This window comes from Passer domesticus, chromosome 26, assembly GCF_036417665.1.
Source record: "Passer domesticus isolate bPasDom1 chromosome 26, bPasDom1.hap1, whole genome shotgun sequence".
NCBI lineage: Eukaryota > Metazoa > Chordata > Aves > Passeriformes > Passeridae > Passer > Passer domesticus.
In genome coordinates, this window is record NC_087499.1 from 725,551 (window position 1) to 749,162 (window position 23,612).

General features: G+C 61.8%; 3 protein-coding genes across 3 annotated transcripts; 2 read left to right on the forward strand and 1 right to left on the reverse strand.

Annotated features, from left to right (window-relative positions):
* Nucleotides 1-1,992: 1,992 nt before the first annotated feature.
* Nucleotides 1,993-4,651, forward strand: LOC135286360 (profilin-1-like). The gene is made up of 3 exons (XM_064399489.1): nt 1,993-2,199; nt 3,411-3,603; nt 4,420-4,651. Exons 1-3 carry the CDS (start codon nt 2,068-2,070, stop codon nt 4,515-4,517), a joined length of 423 nt encoding a protein of 140 aa, XP_064255559.1. The 5' UTR covers nt 1,993-2,067; the 3' UTR covers nt 4,518-4,651.
* Nucleotides 4,652-6,853: 2,202 nt separating this feature from the next.
* On the forward strand, nt 6,854-10,363 carry LOC135286347 (mitochondrial 2-oxoglutarate/malate carrier protein). The gene is made up of 8 exons (XM_064399477.1): nt 6,854-7,028; nt 7,562-7,714; nt 7,837-8,043; nt 8,141-8,231; nt 8,772-8,862; nt 8,967-9,066; nt 9,170-9,221; nt 9,656-10,363. Exons 1-8 carry the CDS (start codon nt 6,952-6,954, stop codon nt 9,809-9,811), a joined length of 927 nt encoding a protein of 308 aa, XP_064255547.1. The 5' UTR covers nt 6,854-6,951; the 3' UTR covers nt 9,812-10,363.
* LOC135286349 (proteasome subunit beta type-6-like) lies at nt 10,361-14,585 on the reverse strand. The gene is made up of 6 exons (XM_064399478.1): nt 14,429-14,585; nt 14,021-14,088; nt 11,886-12,017; nt 11,672-11,801; nt 10,958-11,102; nt 10,361-10,689 (listed from the first exon to the last, which is right to left on the reverse strand). The coding sequence occupies exons 1-6, from the start codon at nt 14,516-14,518 to the stop codon at nt 10,553-10,555; spliced, it is 702 nt and encodes a 233-aa protein (XP_064255548.1). The 5' UTR covers nt 14,519-14,585; the 3' UTR covers nt 10,361-10,552.
* Between the last annotated feature and the right edge of the window lie 9,027 nt (nt 14,586-23,612).

Here is a 23,612-nt window from a genome sequence, read left to right on the forward strand (position 1 = left end):
ATTCTCAGGATCCAGAGGGGCCCTGAGCTGACAGCGCCGTGGGGAAACACGCTGGTGTGGCCCAGTGCCCTGGGGTGGGAGAGGGATGGGGACCACCCTGCGCCCCGGGCACAGCCCCAGCTGCCTCCCGGTGCCCCCAGTTATCCCCAGTTCATCCCAGTGCCTTGCACTGGTCTTGCTCCATGTCACTCTCCTGCTCCCAGTCCGTCCCAGTTCCATCCCAGTGCTGCCCTGGATGGAGCTGTCCCCCAGTGGGGGGTCCAGGGGGGGATTTGGAGCCCAATTTGTCTTTGCCCTTGTGACAGAACTCGTGGCTGGGTCCCCAACATTCCCAGTGGAGCTTCCAGAAGCTTCAGCGCTGGGAACACAGACAGAGAGCTGGGCCTGAAACCCCCAGATTCGCCAAATTCCCTGAATCCCCCCCAGAATCCCCAAATCCCCCTGAACCCCCCCAGAATCCCCAAATCCCCCTGAACCCCCCCCCCCCAGAATCCCCAAATCTCCCTGAACCCCCCCAAAATGAGCCAAACCTGGGGTGTCCCGGCCCCAAACCCCTCCTGATCCCCCACAGGCACCCCAAACAGGGACCCCACGACCACCCCCCCCCCCCAAACTGCTCTCCCACCGCGGGCAGAGGGACCCCGGTGCCCCCCTCCCCCCCCCCCCATTCTGCCCTTTCCCACCCCTCCCCCACTTCTCCAATTGCCACAAATCCGTGAAGTGACCCCAAAACCGGTCCCATCCCCCTCCCCATCCCATGGGGGACCCTCGGTCAGCCCGGACCCCCATCCCAAATACCCGGGACAGCCGGAGGGGCTCAGGGGGGGCTCGGGCTCTGCTGGGACCCTCCCCCTCCCCTCCCCCATCCCTCCGCCCCTCCCCCCCCCGGGTGGTCACATTCGGGACAAAGGGGGCGGGGCCACGGGGCTGGTGGCACTTGGGGACGGTCCCCAAATGTCCCCCCCACCCCGGGGCTGTTCGTAGCCCCCTCCTCAAACACGACCCCCGACCCTGGGGGGAGCAGCGGCAGCCAGAAGGGGAGGGGTGGGGGGGGGAGACGATTTTAGGGGTGCAAAAGTTCTTTTGGGGGGGGGAGTTCAGCCCCTAAGGAGCACCGGGGGTGGGGGAGGGGGAGCTCGGCCCCACGGGCCCCACAGCGTGGGGGAGGGGCGGTGGCTTTGACCACTTCCCGGGGAAGTTCTCGCCCGGGGGGGGGGGCGGGGCCGCTGCTTTTATGGGGGGGGGGTGGGGGCACCCCCAGGAGGCCTCGACCCCCACCCCCAACCCAGTTTTGGGGGTCCTGACACCCTCGGCGCCCCTCGAGGGGGGGGGATGATCCCGAATTCTCCGCTCCCCCCCCCCCTCCAAGTCCTCAACCGCCGAGCCCCTCCCCCACCCCGGGCAGGAAGTGAAACCGCCGCCCCTCCCCCCTCCCCCCGGAAAGTCCCGCCGGGGTCTGACTCAAAGCGGGGGGAGGGGCGGGGGGGGGTCCTGCGCCCCCAGACTCACCCCGAGCTGGGGGTGTCGCGATAGCGGGGGGGAGGCGGAATAACGGGGAAGGGGGGGGCGCAGTAAGGGGCGGGGGTCGCGGTTTTGGGGAGGGTCCCAGTAAGGGAAGCGGGGTCGCGATGCTGGATGCGGAGGGGGTGCTCGAGCCTCGATATGTCGCGATAGTCGGCACAGGAAGGGTTTGGGCTGCCGGGCGCAGCGAGGGCAGCGCTGGCGGCGGCGGCAGCGGTGACGGAGCACGGCGGGGGGGCGGGGCATGTCGCGACAGCGAGGGAGGGGTCGCGATAACAAAACCCCCCCAAAAACCGCCGCTCCCGCCACCCAAGCCCCGCCCCGCGCCACGCCCACTTCCCCACCCCAAGCCCCGCCCCCAGCCCCGCCCCCTGCCGTCCCCTATGAAAACCGCCGCGCGGCGCCGCCGCCGCTCCTCCGCCGCCGCCGCGCCCGCGCCGCACCGCGCAGGCGCCGAACGGGAAAAGCCCGCCCCCTTCCCCCGGCGAAACCCCGCCCCCCGCGGAAGGCCGCGCCCCCGCGCCCCGCCCGCCCGCCGCCGCCGCCATGAGCGGGTGGGCGCCCTACGTGGAGACGCTGCTGGCGGACGGCACCTGCCAGGATGCCGCCATCGTGGGCTACCGAGACACCCCCGCCGTGTGGGCCGCCGCCCCGGGCAAGACCTTCGCCAATATCACGGTGAGCGGCCGGGCGCGGCCGGGCCGGGGGGGGGCGCCGCGCTGAGGCGTTTCCCGCCCAAGCGCGCGGAGGGCGGGGCTGACCCCCCCACCCCTCCCGCGACGGGCTGCGGGAAGGACAAAAAAGGGAGAAAAACGCAAAAGCGCCAGCGTGGAGCGCGGCGGGGCGGGCGGGCGGGAGGGGCGGGAGCCGGTACCGGGGGAGGGCCGGGGCTGGGGGGGGCCCTGCAGGCAAAGGGGGGCGTCCGGCGGGGAGGCAGCCCCCGCTTTAACCCCGCTTGGGGCGTTTTTGGGGGGATCGCAGGCGGGCGGGGAAGGGGGGGATGGGCGAACACGTGCTCCGCTCCCCGCGCCCCGTCCCCGTTATTGCACGGCGGGGGTCTCGTGGAGGTGGGGAGGGGTGTGTGTGTGTGTGTGGAGGAACCCCTCCCCACTTTAAAAAACCCTCTAAAAATGCGCGGAATGCGCGGCCACTTCCCGGTGGAGGAGGGGCGGCCGGGGCTTCCTGTGGGGGAGGGGCGGCGCGCGCGCACCCCCCTCCCTTCCCCCCCCATCCCCACTTCCCCCCCACGGAAATTGTGGGGGGAGGAAGGGGGAGAAGTTTGGGGAAGCCCGTGGTGGGAAAGGGGGGCTCTGGTTCCTCTCGGGGGTCACGGGGGAGTTCCGGGGGTCCCCCGAATTGGGGGGGGGTCTCCCGAGGATCCCCGGGAGTTGGGGGTGTCTGGGTGAAATGTGGGGGGCGCTTTGCTTGAGGGGGTTCCCGGTTTGGGGGCTCCTGAGCTGTTCCCCCCGCCCCAGGCAGCTGCTGGAGGGGTTAACCCTGGAGGGTCCTAATTTGGGGGGGGGGTCGTGAGGATCCCTGGGTTCTGGGGTGCTCCTGTGGGGACCCCTCGGGGGTCGGGCAGCGGGGTGGGGTCCCTGTCGGGAGTCACGGGGGTCCCGGGACACCGGGGTCCATTTATGGTCATGGAGCGGGAGTTGAGTCCCGGGGGGGGGGCCCCAAGCCCAGGACACTCGGGGGGGGGGGGGCAGGCTTTGGTTTTAGTGCTCCATGGGTGGGGGTCTTTGGGGTGTCCCCACCCTGCGGAAGGGACAGGCTGTGGTGGGGGTGGGCTGGGGGCAGCCGTGTCCCCCTGGGGCGGGCTCGGGGGGTCCCCGGCCTGCCGCGCCCCCCTCGGGTGGGCTCGGGGGCTCAGCCGTGTTCCCCCGCAGCCCGCGGAGGTGGCGGCGCTGGTGGGCCCCGAGCGGGGCCCGCTGCTGGTGCAGGGGCTGACGCTGGGGGGGCTGCGCTGCTCCGTCATCCGCGACTCGCTGCTGGTGGAGGGCGAGCACAGCATGGACCTGCGCACCAAGGGCGCCGCGGGAGCGCCCACCTTCAACATCACGGCTGCCATCACCAACAAGAGTGAGGGACCCCTCCCCACCTTGGCGGGGGGCTGCCCCCCGCCGCCCCTGCCTCGTGCCCCCCTGCCCTCCTGGCCCCTGTGAGCCCCCAGCTTGGAAATCACCAGCGGGGAACCTCCCCCTGTGGCCCCGTGTCACTGCCACCTCACCTCCCTGTCACCCCCTGCCCACCTCCCTGTGGCCCCCTGCCCAGTTCCTGTCACCCCATGTCACTGTCCCCCACCTCCCTGTCACCCCATGTCACCCCTTGCCTAGTCCCTGTCACCCCGTGTCACCTCCTGCCCAGCTCCTGTCACCCTGTGTCACCCCCTGCCCACCTCCCTGTCACCCTGTGTCACCCCCTCCCCACCTGTCACCTCCTGCCCAGTCCCTTTCACTCCCTGCCACCCCCTTCCCACCCCCATCACCCCCTGCCCACCTCCCTGTCACCCCGTGTCACCTCCTGCCCAGTCCCTTTCACTCCCTGCCACCCCCTTCCCACCCCCATCACCCCCTGCCCACCTCCCTGTCACCCCGTGTCACCCCCTGCCCAGTCCCTGTCACCCCCCATGACCCCCAGCCTCCACACAAGTGACACTTAGGGCATCACAGTGTCACTCCCCAGGTACCCCCCCTTTCCCCAGTGCCACCCTGTGTCCTTGGCCACGTCACCTGCCCTGTCACCTGTGTCACCCCTGACCTGCTTCCCGTTAACTCCCGGCATCCCTTCACCCCAGCTCCTGCTTTTCCTGCCCTTGTGCCCCTTGACCCCCCCGCCTGTCTGGAGGTTTTGGGGGGCTTTGGGGATGACCCCCCCACCTTGTCCCTGTCCCTGCAGCCATCGTGCTGGCCATGGGCAAGGAGGGCGTCCACGGCGGCTGCGTCAACAAGAAATGCTACGAGATGGCCAACCACCTGCGGCGCAGCCAGTACTGAGCGGGGCTGGGGGCCACCCCCGGACCCCCAGGGACCAGCAGGAGCCGCCAGGGACCAGCAGGACCCCCGTCCCCCGCCCCCCTGCCCGCCCCCAGTCCCCGCTGCCGGCAGCAATAAAGTGCCCTCGTGGGGAAGTCGCTGTGGCTCAGGGCTCTCGGGGACCGGGGCGCGGCTCTGTCCTCCGCCCAGGGCGGGGACCGGGTCCAAGGGTGCTGCCGTGCCCCGAGGGGACAAAGTCCACTTCGGGGCGGGGGTGACGCCTCAGCACACGCCCCACGCTGCCCACCCCCACCCTCGGATGCTCAGGAGGCAAAGTTGGGGGGCAGAGGCTTTATTGGGGGGAAAGGAGGGGAGAACAGGAGGGGCTGCGGGGAATCGGGGGGCAGGAACTCTTCTGGCAGGTTGTGGGGCAGGGCTCCGGGTGTTCAGGGGCAGAGGGGGAGACTGGGAGGTGCTGGGGTGGGTTGATGTGGGGCAGAGGGAGATTGGGGGTGATGTGCGGCACGGAAATGGGGGAGATGTGGGGTGAAGAAGGCGGTGCACGGTAGAGGTGGGGATGTGGGAGGTGCTGGGATGGGGTGATGTGGGGCAGAAGGAAATCGGGGTGTTGTGGGGTGAGGAAGGGCAGAGGTGGCGATGTGGGAAGGTGCTGTGGGGTGAGGAAGGGCAGAGACGGTGATGTGGGGCACACGGAAATGGGGGTGCTGCGGGGTGAGGGAGGGCAGAGGTGGCGATGTGGGAAGGTGCTGGAGTGGGTTGATGTGGGGCAGAAGGAAATCGGGGTGCTGTGGGGTGAGGAAGGGCAGAGACAGCGATGTGGGGCACAGGGAGATGGGGGTGCTGCGGGGTGAGGGAGGGCACAGACAGCGATGTGGGAAGGTGCTGCGGGTGCAGCAGCAGCTGTGCAGCGGGACGGGCTGCAGGAAGCAGCCCCGGTGCTGCCGAGTCCTTATAAGGACAATGTGGCGGCTGCGGCGCTTCCTGCCCCCCTCACCCCCCCGTGCCTCACGGAAGGGGGGAAGGGCCCGCGGCTGCCCCACGGCAGAAATTGGGGTGCACTGGTGGCAGCGTCCTTGCCCCTGTGCCCTCACCCAGCACGGACGGACCCAGGTGTTGGGGCCCCTGCCGTGAAGGGACCCCCCTGTCCTGCGGGACAGCGCTGCTGCCCCCGCTCCGTGTCCTGGTGCGACACCTGCACCGGTGTCACCCCTGTCCCCAGCACCTCAGGGGGGGCCCCAAACTGGGAGGGTAGGGGAATGGAAGTGCTGGGGAGCGGAGGGTGCAGCGCCTCACCAGTGACTCCCAGTTGGAGCCAGCGCTGGAGCTCAGCGGGATGTGCTGGTTTGAGCAGGGGGGCTGCGAATGACCCCGCAAGATTGCCCCTGTAGAGCCAGGCATCCTTCACTGCCCCCCAGGGACCCCAAAACACCTCCAAGTGCCCCTCAGTGCACCCAAAGTGCCCCCAGTGACCCCAAAGTGCCCCCCAGGGACCCCAAAGTGCCTCCCAGTGACCCCAAAGCGCCTCCCAGCAACCTCCAGTGCACGCAAAGTGCCCCCAGTGACCCTAAAGTGCCTCCCAGGGACCCTAAAGCGCCTCCAAGTGCCCCCCAGTGTGCTCAAAGCACCTCTCAGTGACCCCAAAGTGCCCCCCAGTGTGCTCAAAGTGCCTCCCAGTGACTCCAAAGCACCTCCCAGTGACCCTAAAGCGCCTCCAAGTGCCCCTCAGTGCACCCAAAGGGCCTCCCAGCGACCTCCAGTGCATGCAAAGTGCCCCCAGTGACCCTAAAATACCTCTCAGTGACCCCAGAGCACCTCCAAGTGCCCCCCAGTGACCCCAAAGCGCCTCCCAGTGACCCCCTGCGTACCAAGCGCTTCCCCGCACCGCCTCAGAGCCTTCCAGCACCTGACAGCGCCCTCCAGTGTCCCAAATTACTCCCAGTACCTCCCCCCAGCACTCACCGCCTGGAGGAGCACGGGACAGGCACCGCCCCAGGGCGCCGAGCAGCGGCGGCACCGGCTCCGTGAGGCGCCGGCCTCCGCCCCCTCCCTCCTCCTCCTCCGCCGCCGCCGCCGCCGCCGCCGGCTCCCCTCAGACCCCCGAGATGGCGAACTATCGCGAGACAGGGGCGGGGCTACCTCGCCCCAGCCTCCGCCCCGACCAATCCCCTCGCGTAGCGGAGGACTCCCCTTCCCGCCTAAACGCGCTCCACCAATGGGAGGCGCGCGGACGGAACACGCCTCCCAGGCCACGCCCAGGGGGCGGTGCTTCCCGCCCAGCCGCGCTCCCCCTGCGAGGGCCCCCCCCGCCCTGGCGCCGCGCAGGCGCCCCGCGCAGGCGCACTGGCGCCGCGCCCCCCCCGAGTCACCTTGGGGCGCCGCCGGTACCGGAGCCCGCGCCCCCCCCCCGCGACCCCGGGACCCGGGCCCGGCCGTGATGGCGGCGGTACCGGCGGCCGAGAGGCCCAAGACCTCCCCGAAATCCGTCAAGTTTCTCTTCGGCGGCTTGGCAGGGTGAGAGCCCCCCCCCCACCGTCTCCCGCTCCTCCGCCAAAACCGGGATACCGCGATCCCGAACCGAGAATGCCCCTCCCGCACCCTTCTAAACCGCCCCCGGTGCCCGTCCTAACCTCAGACCCGCCCAAAACCCTTAACTTCCCTCGGTCCCCATGGCTACCCCCCACAGCCTCCCCCAAAACCCTTCCAGTGCCCCCCAAAGCCCCTTCAGACCCCCCAACCCTCCCATCACAACCAATCCTCCTCCAAAATCAACTCAAAATCCTCCTCCCAAAACCCCATCCAGTCCTCCCTGTGCCCCCTCCCCATAAATCCCTTTAAGTGCCCCCTCAAAGACCCCCCCAACCCTCCCATCATAACCAGTCCAACTCCAAAATCAACTCCAAATCCTCCTCCCAAAACCCCATCCCGCTCCCCTGTGCCCCCTCCCCATAAATCCCCGAAGCTCCTTCCGAGGCTGGGTGGATTTTTGGGGGGGGGGGTGGGCTGTAATTTTGGGGGATCGCCCCCCCGACCCCGTTTCCTTTCAGGATGGGGGCTACAGTGTTCGTGCAGCCCCTGGACCTGGTGAAGAACCGCATGCAGCTGAGCGGGGCCGGCGCCAAGGGCCGCGAGTACCGGACGTCGCTGCACGCCCTGGGCTCCATCCTGCGCCACGAGGGGCTCAGGGGCATCTACACGGGGTACGGGCCCCCCCGGGACCCCCCAAACCTGCCTGCCCCCTGTACCCCAAAAGCTGCCAGGCTTGAGCTCTTTCCTGCCCCCCATTTTTGGGATTGCTCCCGTCCCCGTTGTGTCCCTCCAGGCTGTCAGCGGGGCTCCTGCGCCAGGCCACCTACACCACCACCCGCCTGGGCATCTACAGCGTGCTCCTGGAGCGTTTTGGGGGGGCTGACGGGACCCCCCCGCCCTTCCTGGCCAAGGCAGCCATGGGCATGACAGCAGGGGCTGCGGGGGCCTTCGTGGGGACCCCGGCTGAGGTGGCCCTCATCCGCATGACAGCTGATGGCAGGTGAGCCCCCAGCCCTCCAGAACACACCTGTGCCCCCATCCGCCTCCCCAGCCTGCTTGTTTTGACCAAAATGCCCTTTTTTTGCCCCGAATCCCAGGCTACCCCCCGGCGAGCGCCGCGGGTATCACAACGTGTTCGATGCCCTCGTGAGGATGGCCAGGGAGGAGGGGGTGCTCACGCTCTGGAGGGTACGTGGGGGCTCTGGGACCCCAGGATGCTCCCGTGACCCCCCTGCTGCCCCCCCAGGGGGGCTGGGGTGTGCTTGTGCTCTGGGGGGGAGCTGTGCCCCCAAAAATGCCATCTCCCACCCCAGTGCTGTGTCCCCAAAGTGCCATCTCCCACCCTAGTAGTGTGTCCCCTGAAATGCCATCTTCCACCCCAGTGCCGTGCCCCCCAAAATGCCCTCTTCCACCCCAGTGCTGTGTCCCCTAAAATGCCATCTCCCACCCCAGTGCTGTGTCCCCAAAGTGTCACCTCCCACCCCAGCGCCGTGTCCCCACTGTTTGAGGGGGCACAGCAGGGTCCGTGGGGGCAGTGGGGATGCAGGGGGGCTGTGCCAGGGTCTGGGGGCACACAGCACCCACCCACCCACCCCGTTTCCCCCCAGGGCTGTGTCCCCACTGTTTGAGGGGGCACAGCAGGGTCCGTGGGGGCAGTGGGGATGCAGGGGGGCTGTGCCAGGGTCTGGGGGCACACAGCACCCACCCACCCACCCCGTTTCCCCCCAGGGCTGCATCCCCACCATGGCCCGTGCCGTGGTGGTCAACGCTGCCCAGCTCGCCTCCTACTCCCAATCCAAACAATTCCTGCTCGACTCCGGTGAGTTCAGGGCGGGTGGGGGAACCCTAAATCCCGCGGGGGAACCCTAAATCCCCGCGCACCCTCTCCCCTGGTTCCCCTTTGATGTTTTGGGGCGCCCCCAGGGCATTTCCGTGATGACATCCTGTGCCACTTCTGCGCCAGCATGATCAGCGGGCTGGTGACCACGGCCGCCTCCATGCCCGTCGACATCGTCAAGACCCGGTGAGTTCCTTTTTTTGGGGGGGGGACCCCCTGCTCCCCTTCAGGTGGGACACGTGGTCACCCCACAAAACCTCCTGTTTAACCCCCGAGTTCTCCCCGGCAGGATCCAGAACATGAGGACAATAGATGGGAAACCCGAGTACCGCAACGGGCTGGTGAGCGAGGGGCTCTGGGAGGAGACCCCTGCAATTTGGGGGGGCTCCTCTGGCATTTTGTGACTTCCCTTGCGACTGGCAGGGGGGTTTCATGCCATTTTGGGGGTGTTGCCTGGCTATGGAGGTGGGGGGAGAAATTCAGATCATTTTGAGGAGTTGCCCATAATTTTGGGGAGCTCCCTTGGTATTTTGGGAGGCTTCCCCATTATTTTGGGGAGGGGATCCCTGACATTTTTGGAAGGTTTCTTATAATTTTGGGAGGATTCTCCATCATTTTTGGAAGGTTTCTCATCGTTTTGGGAGGATTCCCCATCGTTTTCAGTGTCCCTGTTACTTCAAGGCAGATTTCTATCCCATGGAAGGGCATCCCTGGGTTTTTGGGAGGTTTCTCATTATTTGGGGGGCCCCCTGACGCCCTGCTGCCCCTCCTGCAGGACGTGCTGCTCAAGGTGGTGCGCTACGAGGGCTTCTTCAGCCTCTGGAAGGGCTTCACCCCCTACTACGCCCGCCTGGGCCCCCACACCGTGCTCACCTTCATCTTCCTCGAGCAGATGAACAAGTGGTACCAGCGGCTCTTCCTCAGTGCCTGACACCCCCAGGGGGGGTCGGGGGGATCTGACCCCATCCCGTGGGCTCTGCAGGGCCCCTTGGACCCCCACTGAAGGGGCTTTGGGGGTGTCTGACTGCTCCCTCAGGTGCTGTGGGGGTGCCTGACCCCCCCAACACCACCAGGGGCTGGCTCTGTAGGAGTGCCTGACTACCCCCATCAAGGCTATGAAGTGGTCCTGGGGTCCTATGGACGGGTCTTGGGCCCTGTAGGGCTGCATGACCCACTCCTCGGGGCTGCAGGGATCCCTGGGGCCGTGTGAAGGGGCCCTGGACCTGATGCAGGGGTGCTGGATCCCTCCCACGGGGACACCAGGTGATGCCTTGTCCCTGTGGAGACTGTAGGGTGCCCTCCCCCTGTGCTCCCATCCCACCCCTCTGGGGGTTTTGTTACCAGCTGATATCAAGGTCACAGTGTGGGGCAGGAGCCCCCCAAAATTCCCCCCGCCCAACTCCCTTCCCCCAGCACCCTCCACCCTGCGCTTCGTTAACGAATCATGGATCGTGATCATGTAATTAAAGCAAAACCCACAGACGTTGGGGAGGTGCTTTATGTCTGTCACACCGGGGGCTGGCTCTGTCACTGTCACCCCCGTGGCTGTGGCCTTGCCCCCTCGGGGACAGGGTGACAGCAGGGGACTCCAAAAGGCAGAGCCCAGGGACATCCAGCAGAGCTGTTCATTGTCTCCCCCGCCAAAGTGGGGGAGTCCTGGGGGGGCTCTCCCTCAGACAGGGGGGCCACCATCACCCCAGGGCAGGTCAGAGCCAGCCAGGACTGTCCGTTCCACCCCCTCCTCCGTGATGGCTGCCAGCCTGATGACACCCCCGCTGGAGCCGTCCCGCACCATCGCCAGGGCCAGAGCTGGGGGAGCACACGTCAGGAACCCCAAACCACTCGTGAGCCCCCAAACCACTCCAGAACCCCTCAGTGCCGCCCAAACTCCTCTGCACCCCAGAATCCCCTTCCAGGGTCCCCCCAAACCCCCTCTGTGTTCACCAAATCCCCTCCCAGGACAGGCCCAAACCCCTCAATGCCAGCCAAACTCCTCTGTGCCCCCCAAATTATCTCCCAAGCCCCCTCTCAGGACCCTTTCCCCCCTCCCAAATTCTCCAATATGCCCCAAACCCACCACGGGCGACGAATTCCTGGCACTGGGAGCGGCTCATCCCAGGCTGGAAGGTGGCATCCAGGAATCCGTAGATGTAGGAGCTGCCTGAGCCCCCCACAGCGAAGGGCTGGCGCAGGAGGAGCCCCCCCATGGGCACCACGTACACCTGGGGGGCAGAGGGGGGGCTGTAGGGTGCTGTGGGGCAAGGGAAGGGGCTGTGGGGCAGAAAGGGGGGGGGGCTGTAAGGAAAAGATGGGGTTATGGGGCAGAAAGGGGGAGGCTGTAGGGAAAACAGGGTTATGGGGCAGAAAGGGGGAGGCTGTAGGGAAAAGATGGGGTTATGGGGCAGAAAGTGGGGGGGGCTGTAAGGAAAAGAAAGGGGGACACTCCAGGGTGGAGAAAAAGGACACTCCAGGGCAGAAAGGGGAACGAACACGCCAGGGCAGAAAGGGGAATGGCTGCAGGGCAGAAAAAGGACACTCTAGAGCAGAAAGGGGAATATTTTGGGGCAGAAAAAGGACACACCAGGGCAGAAAGGGGAATGCTGCAGGGTAGAAAGGGGGACACTCCAGGGTGGAGAAAAAGGACACTCCAGGGGGCAGAAAGATGACACTCCAGGCAGAAAGGGGAATGAACACTCCAGGGGGCAGAAAGGGGAATGCTGCAGGGCAGAAGGGAATACTCCAGGGCACTACAGGGACGTGCTGGGGCAGAAGACAAGCGGAGGGAGCCCACCTGTCCCCCCCGGCGCGGGTCCCAGCCGGCCACGATGATGCCGGCGCTGAGCTCCTCGCGGTAGCGGTAGCAGCTCTGCTGGAAGAGGCGCGCGGCTGTGCGCACCCGCGGCGGCTCCTCCAGCTCCACACTGCGGGGCAGGGCCGGGCGTGGGGCTGGGGCTCACTGCCACAGCCCCGCCAGCCCTGCCCTGCCCCACGCCCACGGCAAGTACCTGTGGAAGGCCAGCTGGTAGGCCACGGCGTCGGCCACCGCCTGCGTGTCGGCCGCCGAGCCCGAGCGGCAGCAGAAGATGCGGTCGTGGACAGGCGTCAGTTTGTCTGTCACACGGTTGGCGATGTAGGCCCTGAGGGACACGGAGGCTGTGTCACCGTGGGGTGGCACCAGGGTATAGCAGCAGCGTGGGGCTACTGTGACAAACCCCCGAGGTGACGCTGCAACAGGCGGTGACACTGCAACAGGAGTAACAAACCCCAGGGTGACATTGCAACAGGAGCAACCAGCTGGAGGTGGCACCAGGGTGCGCCAGCAGCGTGGGGCTACTGTGACAAACCCCAGGGTGACACTGCAACAGGTGTAACAAACCCCCGAGGTGACACTGCAACAGGCAGTGACACTGCAACGGGAGTAACAAACCCCAGGGTGACATTGCAACAGGAGCAACCAGCTGGAGGTGGCACCAGGGTACCCCAGCAGCGTGGGGCTACTGTGACAAACCCCAGGGTGACACTGCAACAGGTGTAACAAACCCCCGAGGTGACACTGCAACAGGCGGTGACACTGCAACAGGTGTAACAAACCCCTGAGGTGACACTGCAAGAGGTGCTGCCACTGCAACAGCAGTAACAAACCCCTGAGGTGACACTGCAACAGGAATAACCAGCTGGAGGTGGCACCAGGGTATAGCAGCAGCGTGGGGCTACTGTGACAAACTCCTGAGGTGACACTGCAACAGGCGGTGACACTGCAACAGGAGTAACAAACCCCTGAGGTGACACTGCAAGAGGTGCTGACAGTGCAACAGGAGTAACAAACCCCAGGTGACACTGCAACAGGAGTAACAAAGCCCAGGATGACACTGCAACAGGAGTAACAAACCCCAGGGTGACACTGCAACAGGAGCAACCAGCTGGAGGTGGCACCGGGGTGCGCCAGCAGCGTGGGGCTACTGTGACAAACTCCTGAGGTGACACTGCAACAGGCGGTGACACTGCAACAGGTGTAACAAACCCGAGGTGACACTGCAAGAGGTGCTGACAGTGCAACAGGAGTAACAAACCCCAGGTGACACTGCAACAGGAGTAACAAACCCCTGAGGTGACACTGCCACAGGTGTAACAACCCCCCCCGAGGTGACATTGCCAGAGGTGTAACAAACACCAAGGTGACACAAGGTGACACTGCCAGAGGTGTAACAAACCCTGAGGTGACAATGCCGCAGCAGCTGGAGGTGCTGGGGATGCCCTGCAAAGCAGCTGTGGGTCCCAAAAAGATGCCAGAATTTCTCTGGGCTGAAAGCACCAGGTTTTGCAGGCACGGGGATTTAGAAATGTGGGATTTTGTGTGGTAGGAGCAAAAAGGAATGAGAGGAAATCCCTGGAAGCCGGGGATAACCCCTGGGGAATGCTGGGAAATGATTTACAGGATTACCGGGATGGAATCAGCTAAAAGAATTCAGGTTTTGTTCAAAGATCCGGGAAGAATTGTTACACAGAATGGAGCTGAGACTGTAATAAAAATAGTGTGGGAAGTGTCCCGTATTTTACTGATGAATCAAGGCTTTAATGACTTAGAAGGATGCAGGAAGCCCTTTGGATTGGGTGGTTTTAACACAGGATTTAAATCCAATTTTTATCAACAGGCTGGGTTCTGTAGGATTGAAAACTCCCCCTAAAAGAGGGAAAAGGATTTGGCCAATAAAATTTGGGATATGTGGAGAGAAATCCAAAGATTGGGACCAAGAGGACAAACTTTAACCTGAGAATATTTTTGTGGGAATTATTCCACATAAATAAAGGATTTTTTGATGGTTCTGGTGATGGAAAATGCCTGTGGCAGAGGGAATCATTCCACATAAATAAAGGATTCTTGGATGGTTTTGGTGATGGAAAATGCCCTTCACAATGGGAATTACTCCACACAAATAAAGGATTTTTGGATGGTTTTGGTGATGGAAAATGCCTGTGGGACAAGGCAAGGTGTGCCACTGACACCTGGGACCCTGCCCACAGCTTCTGGGGGTGGCCTCCCAGTGGCACCACAGTGACACCCCGACAAGAGTGACAATACCATGACGCGGTCCCAGACCCCCGTGACGTCACCGATGACCTCACGGCCCTCGGCGCTCACCCGGTGGTGGTTCGGGAGTCAGCCCCTATGACGACGCCTCCGTCGAACTCCACGGCCATGATGGTGGTCTGGGGGGAGGGAAGGGCTGAGCTGAGACTCGCTGCCCCGCAGAAACCCCCTCCCACAGCACACCCAGCCCCACGCCTTTCCAAAGAACTCCCGGCCGCACAGCCGCTCTCCCCCTCCCCGCAGGCACCCCTCTCCAGGGGGGTCCCTCCGGCCCATATTTCCCTTCCCGCACTCTCCAGGGAGCTCCGCTCCCCTCAGCCCCAGCTCCACCCTCAGCGGCGCCCCGGAGACCCTCCGCCCCACAGCCCGCCCTCTCCCCGCCGCGCCGGCTCCTCCGGGTCCAGGACAGGCTCAGCACGAGCCCGCAGCCCTCCGGGCGGCTCCTCCCGCCCCACTCACGCCGGTGCTGACGGGCTCCGCCGTCCATTCCCGGTGCGGCCCGGCGGGGCCCGGCGCGGCCCGCGGCTCCCACACCGTCACGGCCGCCATCTTCCGCCGCGCTTTACGGCGGCGCGGCGCGCGCGGCGCGGTTGGGGCGGTGCTTTACGGCAGCGCGGCGGGGAGGGAAGATGGCGGCCGCGTGCTCTTTGCTCCGCGGAATAAAACTCCGCCGCTTTTCCTCGGGAGTAAAACTCTGCCGTTTGCCCCCCACGCCCGCCCTGTGAAACACAAAGCTGTGTTTCGTGTCAGGTGCATACAGGCAACGTGTGTATCTGTGATTGTGATATGTGTGGAAACTGACCGTGGGACAGCTATAAAGACAATTCTAATAAATAACTGAGGAAATAAAGCATGGAAAAAGGCCTTGGAACCTATCCTTTGTTTACAGTTAACCTTTATAAGTCTTAAGTTGGTTTAGGAGCATTCGACTTAAAGCTTTAAGGATGTTGCTGTTTGACAGGAACTTTCTGCTTCTAGCTAAGCCTTAAAGAGTTTTGCAATAATAACCTTTTGAAGTATAATTTTAGAATATTGCTTGCAGTAAGGATCTTTGAAACTATAGCTTTAGAATATATAAAAAGGAGAGATGCTTATCTCGACGCCTTAATGAAATATTGAAAAGCAGCTTGAGAAAGGAAGATGAATATAAAGGATTGATGGTTTCCACCAAGGGAAGCTGGACATCACTCTTATGAGATTTGCAATTAAAAGGAGGACCCATCTGGAATCTGGACCTCACCAGCTGGGAGACTTCTTTCCTCTTTCAGAAGCTGGACCCCCTCACCATCTGGGGATTCTCCTTTCTGAGATACACCCTGAGAAAAATTAAATCACAATAGCGTATAGAATTGTGACATAAAAATTGGGAAGAGAAACTGCTGAGAAAGCTTATGAGTACCCCTATAAATATCTGTAAGCCCCAACTATCGGCGTGCAGTTGGAGGGAAAGTTTCCCCCGCTGTACCCAGCGCTGTGTTGCTCACAGTTTACCAAATTAATTAATAAATTGATTGCTGCTTGGCCTAGTCAAGCTTCTCATTTATAACAGCCCCAAGCCGCGCGCTGAGCCCCGGTGTGAGCAGTGCGGGCGCTGCTGGGGCCAGCTAGGGGGGTTACCTGGGCACACCTGAGCAGGGGAAGGACAAGGGACGATTCCCAGGGGGAATCTCTCAGGGAAGGATGCTTGGAGCATCTCACAAGGCTGGGGGAGCACCTGGCTGCACCTGGGCATGGAACGTCGCTCCAAGGAAAATTTCGGCGCTTCCTCATTTTAAGGGGTTCACTGGAAGGAAGCTCTGCCTTCCTCAGCATTTTAAGGGTTTTAAAATACATTTCAGGGCACTTCTTTCTATACTCAGGGACCAAATATCTCAGAGAAGGGTGAGCCTGGCATGTACTTAATAGCCTGGGAGGCTATTGTTTTCCTTATTTTTATTTATAATGTAGATGGCCCTAATTAGAGATCCCGAGGGGAGAGGGACTATAAATATAATGAGTATTCTTCTCCCCCATATTCAGTCACACTTCGAGTAGTACTCATTAGTCACAAAGGAATAATTATGTAAGTTAACACCAAATTCCACAATTTACCTAGGTACTCTGTCTAAACACAAGATTTCATTTCTCACCGGTTTTCTGCCCTTCTGCTCCAAGGAGCTGCAGCAAAAAAGAAAGTGTTGTCATTTCTCTGAGGAGTTTTCTCCTATATCAAACCCCTTATTCCTCCAGAATTCAAGTCAGACGAGCAAAACGCACACAAACAATCTGAGGGCTTTTATATCGGGTGGGATTTGCCCACTCCCTCTTCCTGGGTGGCATGGGAATGAGAGGTTGGGTGGGGGAGGCATCGTGCAAAACGTGGAATCTCAGCAGGCAGCCGGCCACTCCGGGCCACCGGGCCCTGGACACGAACGATGGCCTTTCCCCTGAGAAACAAAACTCACCAGGCCAGGTTCCTGATGTCAGTTTGCAGGAGGCACTTGGCACTGTCAAACCAGACACAGTTGCCTGTGGGGGCACCTTGCATCTGGGAGATATCCTGAAGCATGCGGAATTTCAGCAGGCAGCCGGCCACTCCGGGCCACCGGGCCCTGGACACGAAGGATGCCCTTTCCCCTGAGAAACAAAACTCACCAGGCCAGGTTCCTGATGTCAGTTTGCAGGAGGCACTTGGCACTGTCAAACCAGACACAGTTGCCTGTGGGGGCACCTTGCATCTGGGAGATATCCTGAAGCATGCGGAATTTCAGCAGGCAGCCGGCCACTCCGGGCCACCGGGCCCTGGACACGAACGATGCCCTTTCCCCTGAGAAACAAAACTCACCAGGCCAGGTTCCTCATGTCAGTTTGCAGGAGGCACTTGGCACTGTCAAACCAGACACAGTTGCCTGTGGGGGCACCTTGCATCTGGGAGATATCCTGAAGCATGCGGAATTTCAGCAGGCAGCCGGCCACTCTGGGCCACTGGGCCCTGGACACGAACGATGCCCTTTCCCCTGAGAAACAAAACTCACCAGGCCAGGTTCCTGATGTCAGTTTGCAGGAGGCACTTGGCACTCACAAACCCGACACAGTTGCCTGTGGGGGCACCTTGCATCTGGGAGATATCCTGAAGCATGCGGAATTTCAGCAGGCAGCCGGCCACTCCGGGCCACCGGGCCCTGGACACGAACGATGCCATTTCCCCTCAGAAACAAAACTCACCAGGCCAGGTTCCTGATGTCAGTTTGCAGGAGGCACTTGGCACTGTCAAACCAGACACAGTTGCCTGTGGGTGCTCCTTGCATCTGGGAGATATCCTGAAGCATGCGGAATTTCAGCAGGCAGCCGGCCACTCCGGGCCACCGGGCCCTGGACACGAACCATGCCCTTTCCCCTGAGAAACAAAACTCACCAGGCCAGGTTCCTGATGTCAGTTTGCAGGAGGCACTTGGCACTGTCAAACCAGACACAGTTGCCTGTGGGTGCTCCTTGCATCTGGGAGATATCCTGAAGCATGCGGAAATTCAGCAGTCAGCCGGCCACTCCGGGCCACCGGGCCCTGGACACGAACGATGCCCTTTGCCCTGAGAAACAAAACTCACCAGGCCAGGTTCCTGATGTCAGTTTGCAGGAGGCACTTGGCACTGTGAAACCAGACACAGTTGCCTGTGGGGGCACCTTGCATCTGGGAGATACCCTGAAGCATGCGGAATTTCAGCAGGCAGCCGGCCACTCCGGGCCACCGGGCCCTGGACACTAACGATGCCCTTTCCCCTGAGAAACAAAACTCACCAGGCCAGGTTCCTGATGTCAGTTTGCAGGAGGCACTTGGCACTCTCAAACCAGACACAGTTGCCTGTGGGGGCACCTTGCATCTGGGAGATATCCTGAAGCATGCGGAATTTCAGCAGGCAGCCGGCCACTCCGGGCCACCGGGCCCTGGACACGAACGATGCCATTTCCCCTGAGAAACAAAACTCACCAGGCCAGGTTCCTGATGTCAGTTTGCAGGAGGCACTTGGCACTCTCAAACCAGACACAGTTGCCTGTGGGGGCACCTTGCATCTGGGAGATATCCTGAAGCATGCGGAATTTCAGCAGGCAGCCGGCCACTCCGGGCCACCGGGCCCTGGACACGAACGACGCCCTTTCCCCTGAGAAACAAAACTCACCAGGCCAGGTTCCTGATGTCAGTTTGCAGGAGGCACTTGGCACTCTCAAACCAGACACAGTTGCCTGTGGGTGCTCCTTGCATCTGGGAGATATCCTGAAGCATGCGGAATTTCAGCAGGCAGCCGGCCACTCCGGGCCACCGGGCCCTGGACATGAACGATGGCCTTTGCCCTGAGAAACAAAACTCACCAGGCCAGGTTCCTGATGTCAGTTTGCAGGAGGCACTTGGCACTGTCAAACCAGACACAGTTGCCTGTGGGGGCACCTTGCATCTGGGAGATATCCTGAAGCATGCGGAATTTCAGCAGGCAGCCGGCCGCTCCGGGCCACCGGGCCCTGGACACGAACGATGCCCTTTCCCCTGAGAAACAAAACTCACCAGGCCAGGTTCCTGATGTCAGTTTGCAGGAGGCACTTGGCACTGTCAAACCAGACACAGTTGCCTGTGGGGGCACCTTGCATCTGGGAGATATCCTGAAGCATGCGGAATTTCAGCAGGCAGCCGGCCACTCCGGGCCACCGGGCCCTGGACACGAACGATGCCCTTTCCCCTGAGAAACAAAACTCACCAGGCCAGGTTCCTCATGTCAGTTTGCAGGAGGCACTTGGCACTGTCAAACCAGACACAGTTGCCTGTGGGGGCACCTTGCATCTGGGAGATATCCTGAAGCATGCGGAATTTCAGCAGGCAGCCGGCCACTCCGGGCCACTGGGCCCTGGACACGAACGATGCCCTTTCCCCTGAGAAACAAAACTCACCAGGCCAGGTTCCTGATGTCAGTTTGCAGGAGGCACTTGGCACTCTCAAATCCGACACAGTTGCCTGTGGGGGCACCTTGCATCTGGGAGATATCCTGAAGCATGCGGAATTTCAGCAGGCAGCCGGCCACTCCGGGCCACCGGGCCCTGGACACGAACGATGCCATTTCCCCTCAGAAACAAAACTCACCAGGCCAGGTTCCTGATGTCAGTTTGCAGGAGGCACTTGGCACTGTCAAACCAGACACAGTTGCCTGTGGGGGCACCTTGCATCTGGGAGATATCCTGAAGCATGCGGAAATTCAGCAGTCAGCCGGCCACTCCGGGCCACCGGGCCCTGGACACGAACGATGCCCTTTGCCCTGAGAAACAAAACTCACCAGGCCAGGTTCCTGATGTCAGTTTGCAGGAGGCACTTGGCACTGTGAAACCAGACACAGTTGCCTGTGGGGGCACCTTGCATCTGGGAGATACCCTGAAGCATGCGGAATTTCAGCAGGCAGCCGGCCACTCCGGGCCACCGGGCCCTGGACACTAACGATGCCCTTTCCCCTGAGAAACAAAACTCACCAGGCCAGGTTCCTGATGTCAGTTTGCAGGAGGCACTTGGCACTGTCAAACCAGACACAGTTGCCTGTGGGGGCACCTTGCATCTGGGAGATATCCTGAAGCATGCGGAATTTCAGCAGGCAGCCGGCCACTCCGGGCCACCGGGCCCTGGACACGAACGATGCCCTTTCCCCTGAGAAACAAAACTCACCAGGCCAGGTTCCTCATGTCAGTTTGCAGGAGGCACTTGGCACTGTCAAACCAGACACAGTTGCCTGTGGGGGCACCTTGCATCTGGGAGATATCCTGAAGCATGCGGAATTTCAGCAGGCAGCCGGCCACTCCGGGCCACTGGGCCCTGGACACGAACGATGCCCTTTCCCCTGAGAAACAAAACTCACCAGGCCAGGTTCCTGATGTCAGTTTGCAGGAGGCACTTGGCACTCTCAAATCCGACACAGTTGCCTGTGGGGGCACCTTGCATCTGGGAGATATCCTGAAGCATGCGGAATTTCAGCAGGCAGCCGGCCACTCCGGGCCACCGGGCCCTGGACACGAACGATGCCATTTCCCCTCAGAAACAAAACTCACCAGGCCAGGTTCCTGATGTCAGTTTGCAGGAGGCACTTGGCACTGTCAAACCAGACACAGTTGCCTGTGGGGGCACCTTGCATCTGGGAGATATCCTGAAGCATGCGGAAATTCAGCAGTCAGCCGGCCACTCCGGGCCACCGGGCCCTGGACACGAACGATGCCCTTTGCCCTGAGAAACAAAACTCACCAGGCCAGGTTCCTGATGTCAGTTTGCAGGAGGCACTTGGCACTGTGAAACCAGACACAGTTGCCTGTGGGGGCACCTTGCATCTGGGAGATACCCTGAAGCATGCGGAATTTCAGCAGGCAGCCGGCCACTCCGGGCCACCGGGCCCTGGACACTAACGATGCCCTTTCCCCTGAGAAACAAAACTCACCAGGCCAGGTTCCTGATGTCAGTTTGCAGGAGGCACTTGGCACTCTCAAACCAGACACAGTTGCCTGTGGGGGCACCTTGCATCTGGGAGATATCCTGAAGCATGCGGAATTTCAGCAGGCAGCCGGCCACTCCGGGCCACCGGGCCCTGGACACGAACGATGCCATTTCCCCTGAGAAACAAAACTCACCAGGCCAGGTTCCTGATGTCAGTTTGCAGGAGGCACTTGGCACTCTCAAACCAGACACAGTTGCCTGTGGGGGCACCTTGCATCTGGGAGATATCCTGAAGCATGCGGAATTTCAGCAGGCAGCCGGCCACTCCGGGCCACCGGGCCCTGGACACGAACGACGCCCTTTCCCCTGAGAAACAAAACTCACCAGGCCAGGTTCCTGATGTCAGTTTGCAGGAGGCACTTGGCACTCTCAAACCAGACACAGTTGCCTGTGGGTGCTCCTTGCATCTGGGAGATATCCTGAAGCATGCGGAATTTCAGCAGGCAGCCGGCCACTCTGGGCCACTGGGCCCTGGACACGAACGATGCCCTTTCCCCTGAGAAACAAAACTCACCAGGCCAGGTTCCTGATGTCAGTTTGCAGGAGGCACTTGGCACTCACAAACCCGACACAGTTGCCTGTGGGGGCACCTTGCATCTGGGAGATATCCTGAAGCATGCGGAATTTCAGCAGGCAGCCGGCCACTCCGGGCCACCGGGCCCTGGACACGAACGATGCCATTTCCCCTCAGAAACAAAACTCACCAGGCCAGGTTCCTGATGTCAGTTTGCAGGAGGCACTTGGCACTGTCAAACCAGACACAGTTGCCTGTGGGTGCTCCTTGCATCTGGGAGATATCCTGAAGCATGCGGAATTTCAGCAGGCAGCCGGCCACTCCGGGCCACCGGGCCCTGGACACGAACCATGCCCTTTCCCCTGAGAAACAAAACTCACCAGGCCAGGTTCCTGATGTCAGTTTGCAGGAGGCACTTGGCACTGTCAAACCAGACACAGTTGCCTGTGGGTGCTCCTTGCATCTGGGAGATATCCTGAAGCATGCGGAAATTCAGCAGTCAGCCGGCCACTCCGGGCCACCGGGCCCTGGACACGAACGATGCCCTTTGCCCTGAGAAACAAAACTCACCAGGCCAGGTTCCTGATGTCAGTTTGCAGGAGGCACTTGGCACTGTGAAACCAGACACAGTTGCCTGTGGGGGCACCTTGCATCTGGGAGATACCCTGAAGCATGCGGAATTTCAGCAGGCAGCCGGCCACTCCGGGCCACCGGGCCCTGGACACTAACGATGCCCTTTCCCCTGAGAAACAAAACTCACCAGGCCAGGTTCCTGATGTCAGTTTGCAGGAGGCACTTGGCACTCTCAAACCAGACACAGTTGCCTGTGGGGGCACCTTGCATCTGGGAGATATCCTGAAGCATGCGGAATTTCAGCAGGCAGCCGGCCACTCCGGGCCACCGGGCCCTGGACACGAACGATGCCATTTCCCCTGAGAAACAAAACTCACCAGGCCAGGTTCCTGATGTCAGTTTGCAGGAGGCACTTGGCACTCTCAAACCAGACACAGTTGCCTGTGGGGGCACCTTGCATCTGGGAGATATCCTGAAGCATGCGGAATTTCAGCAGGCAGCCGGCCACTCCGGGCCACCGGGCCCTGGACACGAACGACGCCCTTTCCCCTGAGAAACAAAACTCACCAGGCCAGGTTCCTGATGTCAGTTTGCAGGAGGCACTTGGCACTCTCAAACCAGACACAGTTGCCTGTGGGTGCTCCTTGCATCTGGGAGATATCCTGAAGCATGCGGAATTTCAGCAGGCAGCCGGCCACTCCGGGCCACCGGGCCCTGGACATGAACGATGGCCTTTGCCCTGAGAAACAAAACTCACCAGGCCAGGTTCCTGATGTCAGTTTGCAGGAGGCACTTGGCACTGTCAAACCAGACACAGTTGCCTGTGGGGGCACCTTGCATCTGGGAGATATCCTGAAGCATGCGGAATTTCAGCAGGCAGCCGGCCGCTCCGGGCCACCGGGCCCTGGACACGAACGATGCCCTTTCCCCTGAGAAACAAAACTCACCAGGCCAGGTTCCTGATGTCAGTTTGCAGGAGGCACTTGGCACTGTCAAACCAGACACAGTTGCCTGTGGGGGCACCTTGCATCTGGGAGATATCCTGAAGCATGCGGAATTTCAGCAGGCAGCCGGCCACTCCGGGCCACCGGGCCCTGGACACGAACGATGCCCTTTCCCCTGAGAAACAAAACTCACCAGGCCAGGTTCCTCATGTCAGTTTGCAGGAGGCACTTGGCACTGTCAAACCAGACACAGTTGCCTGTGGGGGCACCTTGCATCTGGGAGATATCCTGAAGCATGCGGAATTTCAGCAGGCAGCCGGCCACTCCGGGCCACTGGGCCCTGGACACGAACGATGCCCTTTCCCCTGAGAAACAAAACTCACCAGGCCAGGTTCCTGATGTCAGTTTGCAGGAGGCACTTGGCACTCTCAAATCCGACACAGTTGCCTGTGGGGGCACCTTGCATCTGGGAGATATCCTGAAGCATGCGGAATTTCAGCAGGCAGCCGGCCACTCCGGGCCACCGGGCCCTGGACACGAACGATGCCATTTCCCCTCAGAAACAAAACTCACCAGGCCAGGTTCCTGATGTCAGTTTGCAGGAGGCACTTGGCACTGTCAAACCAGACACAGTTGCCTGTGGGGGCACCTTGCATCTGGGAGATATCCTGAAGCATGCGGAAATTCAGCAGTCAGCCGGCCACTCCGGGCCACCGGGCCCTGGACACGAACGATGCCCTTTGCCCTGAGAAACAAAACTCACCAGGCCAGGTTCCTGATGTCAGTTTGCAGGAGGCACTTGGCACTGTGAAACCAGACACAGTTGCCTGTGGGGGCACCTTGCATCTGGGAGATACCCTGAAGCATGCGGAATTTCAGCAGGCAGCCGGCCACTCCGGGCCACCGGGCCCTGGACACTAACGATGCCCTTTCCCCTGAGAAACAAAACTCACCAGGCCAGGTTCCTGATGTCAGTTTGCAGGAGGCACTTGGCACTGTCAAACCAGACACAGTTGCCTGTGGGGGCACCTTGCATCTGGGAGATATCCTGAAGCATGCGGAATTTCAGCAGGCAGCCGGCCACTCCGGGCCACCGGGCCCTGGACACGAACGATGCCCTTT